This window comes from Myotis lucifugus, unplaced genomic scaffold (assembly GCF_000147115.1).
Source record: "Myotis lucifugus unplaced genomic scaffold, Myoluc2.0 scaffold_562, whole genome shotgun sequence".
Classification (NCBI taxonomy): domain Eukaryota; kingdom Metazoa; phylum Chordata; class Mammalia; order Chiroptera; family Vespertilionidae; genus Myotis; species Myotis lucifugus.
Genome location: NW_005871610.1, coordinates 422,362 through 432,611, shown reverse-complemented (window position 1 = coordinate 432,611; position 10,250 = coordinate 422,362). Strand labels below are relative to the sequence as shown.

The following is a 10,250-nucleotide window of genomic DNA, read 5'->3' as shown; positions in this document are numbered from 1 at the left end:
GCCCACAACCCGGGTATGTGCCCTGACCAGGAATCGAACTGGGACCTCCTGGTTCATAGGTCGATGCTCAACCACTGAGCCACCCTGGCTGGCCTGGGTTTCACTTGTTCATGGCTGCATAGTATTCCCATGCACTGGAATTTACATAAGTAGTTTTCAGCTGGTGGACATTTCGGTGGTTCCCAGCCTTTTCCTATGACAAGCTGTGCCACAGTTAGTCATCTTGCACAAATGCTGTTTCACACACATGTGAGCTGTGGAATAAGTTCGGAGGGGCTTGGGGGTCAAAGGGCACATTCAGTTGCCATCTGGTCAGCTCTGTCTGCTTGTCCTTCTCGTGGGATGTGCCAAGTACCAGGCCCCCAGCATGGACCACAGGGCCCGTTTCCCCTCAGCCTCCGCAGCCCCTGGCTCTCAGCCTTTTTGATTCCTGTCAGTCTGAAAGGTAAACACTAAACCGAGCCAGAGGAACCTCGGTGTAGTCTCAGTTTGTGCCTCTCGTGACAGGTGAGCTTGGCCATCTTGTCAGAGGCTTCAGGGCCATTTGAACTTCCTTTCCATGAGTTGGTCGCTTTGGAGAGGGCGGCCTGGCGGAGGCCCAGTTGGAGGCAGGGGACACTTTGGGGACAGTTGGTTCAGCAGAGAGACAGGACTTGCTTCTGGATTGTGGTGTAAAAGCCAGGGTTGGAGATAATAAGATCAAAATATTAGAATCTGGTGATGGACCAGAACCATGGAGAGAGGAGGAGGGTCAGACCCAGTCCAGGGTGATGACTTGGGTGATGAGGGTGGGCAGGGAGGCAAGGAGGACGATGAGGCACCAAGGGACATAGAGGATTCTGGGAGTGAAGATGTGCCACCTGCCCGTTCCCCAATTGTGATGATGCACAACACCCTGCCGGCCCAGGCCCCTGCTGCATGCTCGCGCCACACACCCTGGGCAGGGCTCCTGCAGGCCTCCGCGGCCTGAGGCCTCAAGCCACCTCTCCACTCCCTCTGCTCCAGACAGTGGCCTTCCGGCCCACCAGCCGTGCCAGCCCCAGGGCAGTCCCCTTGCATCACTCTTCCCTTCAGCTCACCTGGCCACTTCCTGCATGTCCTGCAGCTCTCGGCCGTGCTGCCTCCCACTCAAGGAAGCCTTCCAGACCCGCTGCCCGTCATATACCCTTGGAGGAACTCTGGACCACTGTCTTCTCTATGCCATTGTCACTGATCCATGTGCACCCGCCACTGGACCGTAACCACCAGTTTCCCCAAAGCGTATGCCATAGAGCAGGTGCCCCATGAATGAATGAATGGCAGGATGCTGGGGACAGCAAGAAGGGGGTTCTGGGAGACAAAGGTTCAGGAAGTAGAAGAGCCTGGAGTCAGTGACACATCCTAAGGGGCAGGGTATCTGAAGGGAACTTGCATGCTCAGGGGAAAGAGGGCCTCGGGAGAAGGCTGCCAGGATCAGGAACGGACCTGCCTTCCAGTCCCTGGCCCAGTGCGCCCCCTGCTGCCGCCTGCTCTGTCCTGGGACCCCCACTGCCTCAGCGGGGCTGCGGGGCCAGGAGCCCACCTTGGCCACCCTGCTTCTCCCCTTTCCCACTCCTCTGGGGTGGGGCCTGCTGACGGGGCCCTGGAAGACCTGGGAGCAGGCAGAGGCGACAGGCTCAGCTGGGACCTGAAGGCTGGGGGCTGACTCCTGGGCCCTCAGGGAGCATGTGCAGGGGTCAGAGGTCAGCAGGGTCACGGGGCAGCAGCTGTCCCTGAGACCTCTGAGAGGCCCCTGGGCTGGGCAGCTGCAGGGTTCTCAGCTGTCAGGCAGGAGGAGCCGGAGGAGAAGGGAGGGTCTGGGTAGAAAAATCTGGAGCTGGCCTGGGCCCAGCTGTGTCCAGGACAGACGGGCCACGGGCCCCTGGGCCGTTATTTCCAGGACAGTCCCAGAGGGAGCAGATAGGTGTGACCGCTCAGCGGCAGAAGACCACGCGTGGTGTCATTCCCGGTATGTGACATGCCCTGAACAGGCAACGCCATAGACAGGAAGTGAAATCGCGGTTCCCAAGGGCTGGGTTGGGAGGAGGTGGTGAGTGACTGCTAATGGGGATGGGGTTTCTTTTTGGGGCGATAAAAATATTCTGGAGTTAGACAGTGGTGATGTTTGCACTATGTTGTGAATACACTAAAAACCCTTGAACTGTACACATTAAAATGGTGAAGTTTATGTTCTTTTTATATTTCAATAACAATTTTTAAATGTTTTTTTTAAAAATCTGCCCAGCTGGTGTGGCTCAGTGATTGAGTATTGATCCAGGAACCAAAAGGTCACTGGATCGATTCCAGGTCAGGGCACATGCCCAGGTTGCTGGCTCATCCCCAGGAGGGGGTGTGCAGGAGGCAGCCGATCGATGATGTTTCTATCTATCCTTCTCCCTTCCTCTCTCTCTAAAAATCAATTAAAAAATATTTAAAAAATCCTAGTCAGTGGAGGGCTTCTGTAGTTAGAGCGCTCGCAGTCTGGGGGGCAACCAGCCAGGACTGTCCACCCCGGAGTGGCTCTCAGGTGGCTCAGCCAGGAGCCCCAGGTCAGAGGAAAGTTAATGTGCCCCAAACAGAGAAGTAAACCAGCCCACATGGCTACTCCCAGCACCAGGGGAAGCGACAGGGCCCAGCTGAGCTGGCCGGGTGACCCGAGGTCAGGCAGCGAAAGGAAACACCAAGTCCAAAGAGGCTGCAGAAGGCAGAGCAGAATGGAGGGCCTGAGGAGCGGTCATGGCCCTGCCCCTGCCCCTGCCCTCACCCCAGAGCCCCTTCCCTCAATTCCCCAGCTTTGTTCTGGGCACCCACTTAGGTTTCTATGCAGCTGTCAGCTCTCCCCTACCCTCAGGCTCCCCCACCAGAGTGAGGAAGAGGCAAAGGGCAGGGCTGGAGCTTAGGTTTGGAAGGAGAAACTTGGTAAGAGCTTCACCTTTGGGCTTGTCTCTCAAGGACACAAGGCACAACCAGGACCCGGGAGATTCTACCAAGAATCTGAAGCAGTGGGCCCCAGGAGTCCAAGCCCAGCCAAGGCTCCTCGCTTCCTCCACCCCCCAACTTCAGCCAGAGGGCCCGTGCCCCCGCCAGGTGGGAGCAAGAGCTCCCGTGAGCAAGAGGGATGACGCTAGGAAACCAGTGACTCAGCTGGAGGGGCCTGGCAGCTGCTGGGCACAGACTTCCTGACAAGGGAACCATCTGGTGGCAGAGGCGCACCTCCGCCAGACCTGGCTGTTCTCTGCTTCACACCCTGCTTTCTTGTGTGCTTGCTTTTTGTTTAAGTTTTAAATGCCTACTCTGACCTTCCCGGATCATTTCCAAGTCACACGACTTGTATCCAGGCAACGGCTCTCGATCCCATTCATTCCAGGCAGCTCCAGCTTTCTTCCCGGGAGGCTGCACACCCGGCATCTCGGGCCCTGCGTGCGCCTCCCCCCAGGATGCAGCTCTCCTCCCCCTCTGCCAGCTGCCCCCATCCCACTGGGCCTCTGGGTCCTCCTGAGTAGGTCAAGGAGATGGGGCCTCTCTGGACCTTGCCAAGTGGGGACCAAGATGTTACCCTTCAAGGCTTCTTCAGCAGCAGCATGAAAATAACTGCCAAGAGCCACGGCTCCCCAAGAGCCACACGGGCTCACGTGATAGGGCTTGTTTATCATGGCTGAGGGCCTGTTGCTTAATCTTCCCAAGCAAGGGTTTCCCAAGGAGGGGGGCGTGCCGAGCGGACATGGCGCTTGGTGGAAATAAGATGACATTCTTGAACTGGGCAACTGTATCATGTTGTGGAAGAGGGGCCTGAGCCCCAAAATGCCACATCCGGAGCACAAGTCACGCTGCCCCTCAGATCGCAGCCGGGAGCTTTGGGCGTGGGGAATTCTGGGAGGGAGATCAGCTCCCCAAGCTGGGGCTTGTCTCCGATTCTTGTCTGCAGAGGAGGCGCCTAGAAAACGAATGAGGCACAACAGCAGCTGCTTGTTTTCAAAGAGAGACCAGTTCTCCCAAGTCCCGTCAGATCTGTCATCGATTCCACGGGAGGGGGGAGGCAAAGGCTGGTACTGTTGGGTTACCTATTTATCTCTGACTCAAGGCACAGGCATCAGCCCCGCTGCTCCCTCGGCCCGGCAGCTGGGGGTGTCCTGTCTTGGATTTGGCATGTGAGGCAGGACCGTCTGCCAGTTTAGGACAGAAACCCACTCCACGTTTAGCCAGAGGCAGCCTTTCCTTGATGCCAGGACCACGGGCACGCGACCTGCTGGGGATCCTGGAAGGCCTGGCCTGCCGTGTTCTGAGCTATAGGTGGGCGCAGCTCCTCTGTGCAGCTTGGCGGAGCCAGCTCCGGGGAATCCAGCCTTGGCACAGCTCCGGGAGGCCGCCCCTCCAGATGGAGAGGTCAGGCTGGGACCACAGTATGCATGTGAGAGCGGCGGGAGGGCCAGGCACGCAGCCAGCCGCTCGCTCTGCAGCCCCGCTCCTGGCCTGGGCCGGCGCACCTCGTCAGCAAGAGCCGTGGGGGCCTTGGGGCTCAGGAAGACCCAGGCTGGGGCCGGCCAGAAAGCCAGAAAGCCAGGTGACAGCCACTGTCTTCTCTGGCAACCTTTCTTATTCACTTTCTTATTCACCACCAGGAAAAAGAAAGAGTGCGAGATTAGACCAGAAGTCCGAAATTACTTTCATTTCTCACTCCAAAGAATTCTTTCTGTGTCTGAGTCAGGTAGAAAGTCACCAATCCGTCTACTTTTTCCTGAGCAGATGCAGCCCCAGCCCAGTTCGCTCTGGGCTTCGTGTGTCAGAAACAAAACCGTTCTCCCAGAGCCGCTCAAGCCCGGGCAGCCGCACACGCCTTCCCTGCCGGGCCCTCTCCCCTGCAGTTGGCTGCCTCTGCTCCTTCCCCTTCCAACAGTTGGGATCTTGTCAGAGGGCCACTCCTGGGCTCTTGGCGGCTACGGCTACACGAGGGCCCGCGCAGTGGGGGACGGTAAAGCACCCCAGGCCTCAGATCCTCACCACCTGGGCGGCAACACACGGACTCCGTCTTCCCTCCCCGTCCATGGTCTGCCTCCTGATGTAGAGTCGGCCATAGGTGCCCCCCACCTGCCCTTTGGTGAGGCGCCCAGGGTTCACACAGACACAGCCGAGGACGTCCTGGGAAAGGAGAGGAGACTGGGTTTGGAAAGGCCAAAACTAGGACTGCTGTGACGAAGTTGGAATTATCTAACACATGTCAAACGGTTTTATAAAATGGAAAGGAATGGAACAAGACACATCTTAAGTCAAATATGTGAACTTATTACTGGAAAACTGAATTCCTTTGGAGTCTCTGAAACAGAATGGAGGTCACTAGGCAGATGGCAGTCAGCTCCCAAACTTGGAGACACATGTGACCTGGCTGATTTCCAACGTGAAAAAGTTTACCACTTGCCCAACGTGAAAAAGTTTACCACTTGCCAACCCAGAGCCAGTTCAATGTGAGGTTGACAAGAGGGGGATTGGCTGGGGGAGTCCCAAATCCCAGGGGTCCAATCCCAGGCGGGCGGGGCCTCCGTGGCAGAGATGAGAACGCTGACGCAACCTCCAAGTTCTCAGGGCTGAGGCCACTTGGAGGTCAAACCAGAATTCAGGGGTGGAGCAGGCAAGCGCATGTGTGAACCGGTCCCCAGGCCACCCCGGCAGGGCCCCCTGAGAACTATTGTTTGAGGGCCATACTTCCTGCCTCCGGGGCTCCCAGGCTGGGCTGACTGAGCACCAAGCTCTGGGGGGAGAGGGGAGCAAGGGGATGTCATTTACTGAAGTGTTTTACTAACAGATTTTTTTTCTAGTCCTACCACCGTCCCCGTCAGCAGACCCATGAAGAGTGGGTGTGGTGGTCTAGAAGGGAAAGTCAGAGACTGCTTCTGGCCTGTCTGGGGAAAGCAGAGTCCAATCTTACCTTGACAAAGTACCTGAGCTCTGAGGGAACTATGAGGACATCTGGGGTGACGGGCAGCTGTGCATAGGCATAGAAATTCTCATAGTCAATGGCCATGTCTTCCTGGGGAGGGTACAGTGGGTAGTAGCTACAGAGATGGAGAGAAACAGTCAGAGCAGCTGATCCAGATTCAGGACCCCCTTCCCACATGGAGGCCCTCGATGTCGCGGGTTCCCACGCCATCAGGCTCTTTTCCTTGCCTCTCTGTGTTTGGGGGACAGAACACAGGCTTGTCATCACAGGGGGGAGCTCCCTGGCAGTGGCCTGGGGAAGGCTCTCATGATCAAATCTGCCAGAGCTCCATGAGCCCAAAGCAATCTCCCCACGGCCAGTCATGGTTCCAGGAAGCGAGCTCACCTCCTCTGCGTCAGGATGTGCTTGAGTATTCGGCTGAATCTGTCTGAAGTTCCAGAAGCGCTGGGGAAGGCAGATAAGAAAGAAATGGAATGCAGAACCTTGCTTTTCAGTTTCTGTTTCTCTTCGGGAGGATTTGATAAACTACAGGGAGACTACATGGCCAAGGCAAGAGGGTCCCTCTGGGGAAGTTTAAAGACCCGCCCACAAGTAGCTCGGTCTTCTCCCACACGACGAGGGGCAGGATGCTGGGTTAAGAAGGGAAAGAGCAGGAATCCCGTGATCAAAACCATGTCAGCCAGCGCTGGGTTGTGCAAGAGCACGTAGCGCCTGCACCAGCGAGGGAGTGTGTAGCCGGGTGACCCTCACAATTCAACTCTCCGCCAACAAGCACACGCCCATGTTCACACGACTGCAGAACCTACGCGCACAGATCTGGCTGCAGCTGGTTCTCTGCAGAGCAACACACTGCTCTGGTGGGGGAACAGCTTCCAAAGTTCACAGGTCATCCTCCACCAACGGGGACGCCCACCCTTATTTAGGTCACAAATGTGGGAGGAGAAAAGCAGATAAACTTCTATGACCATAAATTAAATGCAGACAACAAGGTTCTTTGGGGTCTCAAACACGGTAGAGACAAGTGCTAATAGAAACAAAGGCTCCAACGGCTCCCCTCCCATGGCCCCAGGGTGTGGTGGAGGGCCAGCTGTCCTGCCTGGGGTTGGAATGCGTGCCTCACCTGCTGATCTCCTCGGCCCCCATGTGGAAGAGCAGGTCCGTGGACGTCAAGCCAAAGACCAGGCCATTTATAGAGAGGCTGCAGGGGTCGGACACAAACTGCACTCGCTAAAATGAGAAGGGGTTGAGATGCACATTTACACACCAAGCTCAAAACTTCTTATGAAAGTTGGGGGTCTCCAAGGGCTTAGGGAGCCCAAACCAGCGCACAGTAATTTATGAGCACAAGTGCCTGGCCGGGGTGGCTCAGTGGTTGAGCGTCAACCTGTGAACCAGGAGGTCATGGTTTGGTTCCAGGTCAGAGCACAAGCCCGGGTTGCAGGCTCGATCCCCAGTCAGGGGCATGCAGGAGACAGCCAATTAATGATTCTCTCATCATTGATGTTTCTATCTCTCTCTCCCTCTCCTTTCCTCTCTAAAATCAATAGAAATATATATATTTTTAAAAGAGTAGTAGCTTAAGGTTCAGGCCCTGTGCATGCCCCAAAAAGGCATCTTCACCTCCACTTCGGGGACAGAGCTGGTCACCTGCGGCACATTCAATTCTGGCTGCCTGCTGGTCAAGGAGGGGACGTGGTACCTTTTTGTCCTCATGAGGCAGATCGTAGTTGAAAGGCGGCTGTGGGTACACAGGCTCATGGTGCACATCTCTCAACGAGGGGACAAAGACGAGGTGGGAACCGGAACTACTTCGTCATAAAATCATCAGAAGAGGGAGAACAATGAGCGCAGGTTAGTGAGGACAACTGGACGACAGGAAAACATCAGGGCTGTACAGACCCTGCTTCCAGGGGAGAATTTCAGAACCGAACTCTCCTATGAAGAGAGGTGCCACTTCCCGTGGGACAATTTGTGCTCATTCACACATCCACCTTGACCTGGAGCAGTCACCCAGGATGCATTCTCTTGGCTCTCCGTGATGAGGAGATGGGACTACTGTTTGGTAGAGAAGTTAGGATCTAGAAAATCTAGAAAGACAGGATTTGACCAAAGGATCAGAGACTCAGAGCCAGAGCTGAAACCACGATGTGGCTTGAAGGCGTTAAGTCTCGGGACAGAGCTCTTGCCTGGGGAGGGACCCGGCACATTAACCAGACCTGGAGACCACAGCCTCCTACTGATCAAGCACTGGGTCACAGAGCTGCAGCCAGGACCAGGACCGAGAGGGCTTCAGAGCGACGGGGAAACCTGATTGGCTTCTCCCAGAGCCAGCCCCCCCCCCTTCCCTGGGGAAGCGATGCGCTCAGTTCTTATTTCTCAGCAGACAGCCTTGTAAAAACGAAAGACATTTAACAGCAACAGTAAAAGCATAGCTGACAGATGTTTCCTTTGATGGAGGCAGAAGGAGAATCCCTAGGGTTACAGCGCATAAGCGATATAAAACCTTTAACTCTGGGAGCCAATTGTTACCCTCCCCAGCCACACAAGAGAGGAAAAAAGCCCCGTTTCCTTGGCTCCCTCAGCTGTGCGTGGCAGAGGGGCCTATTATAAACCAAATAGGCGTAAAGCGGACTCGGGCTTATTTAAAGCCCACCAGGAACTCTCACTGCCATCTCCTCACGCTTAAAGGGTGGCCTTCCCCAGTGCAGCTAATGGCCAAAGCTGCCTCGTACAGGACAAAGGTGCTGGTGACTGTAGTCACACTTGTCCCTTGTATGTCACCCTGCTCATGTGAACTGAGACTTCTGCAACAGAAAATCAGAATCTTGAGACCAAAGGAACTTTACAAACTAGTTACAGTCCCCTTGACATTGAAAAATTCACTGTAATTATCCAAGACCACCCGTTTGGTGCCGGAGTCTAGCAAGCAGGCCGGGGAACCTGAATGGACAGCCTGTGCTCCAGGCCCCAGGGGCTCAGTCTTGATGGACACGAAGGTACAGCTGGGCTTTAAGAGGTGGAACTGCTGTTTCAGTGTAGGCGCTGGAAGAGCAATAGTTAAGGAGGAAACAGCTCTTGCTCATGGTTAGGGCCTGGCTGCAGGGGGAGGGCTCGGAGAGAAAATTCCAACTATGCTGAGGATTGCACAACCTCGTACATCACGGTGGGAGGGCCCTCACACAGACTCGCTCCTGCGAGGGAGGAGGTGCTTTCTCACTGGTTCTGGTCTTTATTGATAAATCAGCTAATGCCCTGCATTTCCGGCCGCTCAGGAAGAAAAGGAAATTCCCCAACGAGGACTGTTTATATACTGTTTGGGGGGAGGTGGGGCAGCCTCCCTACCCGTGGGCACGCCCTGGCCGCAGATGAAAGTGCCTGGTGGTGCTGGGTGCTGCCCCCGGGTAACAAAGCCTGGTCTGTTCTTTGTTTGTACCACTGCTGTCAATACCACATGGGGCGAGGAACCCAAACAGAACCCAATCTCACAGTGAAAGCACCCGGCCCCGGGCGCCGTGCTCCACAGCCCTGCCCGTCCCCAAGGAGACCTCGGCCGACAGCACAGGAACAGCAGCCCTGCTCCCGTGTGTCGGGGTTTATCTCCCGAGCTCGCCAGGTCTGATGAACTCTCAGGGCCACAGCAAACCTGGGAAGCAGGGTCATCTTCACAGGAGGAAGGCAGGAAGAGGTAGTTCCCGCCGCAGCCTGTCATTGCACCATTCAAGTCCCCCAACTCTGGGTCATTTAGGGGCTGTCCCCCCCGCCCCCCCATCCACGAGGCCTACCATACCGGCCATGGTGCTGCCAGTACAGGAAGGTAGTATTCAGGCTAATCGACTCTGTGATCAGTTCACTCGGTCAAGGGGTGGAAGAGTAAACATCTTGTTTTAAAATCTACCTTTGTTACAGACTTGTTTTTAAAAGCTTATCCTCAGGAATGCTGGTTTTTTATGAGCTCAGCTACAGGCAAGCAAATCCCCAGAGACGATCTATCACCTACACCAATCTCTCCCAAACCCAGCCCTGGAGGAAAAGGGACAGGAAGTGACTGTTCCTGGAATAGCACCTTTTCTCTCGTTAGAGCTGCACATTCTTCTCGTCACCCTGTGACCTGCCACAGCTCCTTCCCCGGGTCAATGGCAGGGATTCAAGATCCCCACCCTGAGTTTCTACCACGGCTGCTCTGGCCACCGGCGACATCCACAACATGTGGGCAAGCAGTGACTCAGGGGAAGGACTCGGGCTCACCCCAACAATCACTCACACAATAAGAGGGCTAGGCCTCTCGGGATTTTGCTGTGTA

General features: G+C 55.7%; 1 protein-coding gene and 1 long non-coding RNA gene across 3 annotated transcripts in view; both read right to left on the bottom strand.

The window, feature by feature from the left end:
• Positions 1-3,769: 3,769 nt before the first annotated feature.
• LOC111823571 lies at positions 3,770-4,553 on the bottom strand. The gene is made up of 2 exons (XR_002826623.1): positions 4,080-4,553; positions 3,770-3,952 (listed from the first exon to the last, which is right to left on the bottom strand). It is a non-coding gene; the product is annotated as an uncharacterized LOC111823571 (long non-coding RNA).
• A 192-nt stretch (positions 4,554-4,745) lies between these two features.
• The window catches only part of POLA2 (DNA polymerase alpha 2, accessory subunit), a 28,918-nt gene continuing 23,413 nt past the window's right edge, over positions 4,746-10,250 (bottom strand). The window contains exons 14-18 of one of the 2 annotated variants that reach the window (XM_014446691.2): positions 7,650-7,758; positions 7,071-7,177; positions 6,335-6,394; positions 5,939-6,065; positions 4,746-5,154 (exon numbers count right to left, since the gene is read on the bottom strand). In XM_014446691.2, the coding sequence (XP_014302177.1) occupies positions 5,005-5,154; positions 5,939-6,065; positions 6,335-6,394; positions 7,071-7,177; positions 7,650-7,758 (553 nt within the window). In that variant the 3' untranslated portion in view covers positions 4,746-5,004. The remainder of the gene's footprint in view (positions 5,155-5,938; positions 6,066-6,334; positions 6,395-7,070; positions 7,178-7,649; positions 7,759-10,250) is intronic. The other variant, XM_006104354.3, reaches the window with a different exon arrangement.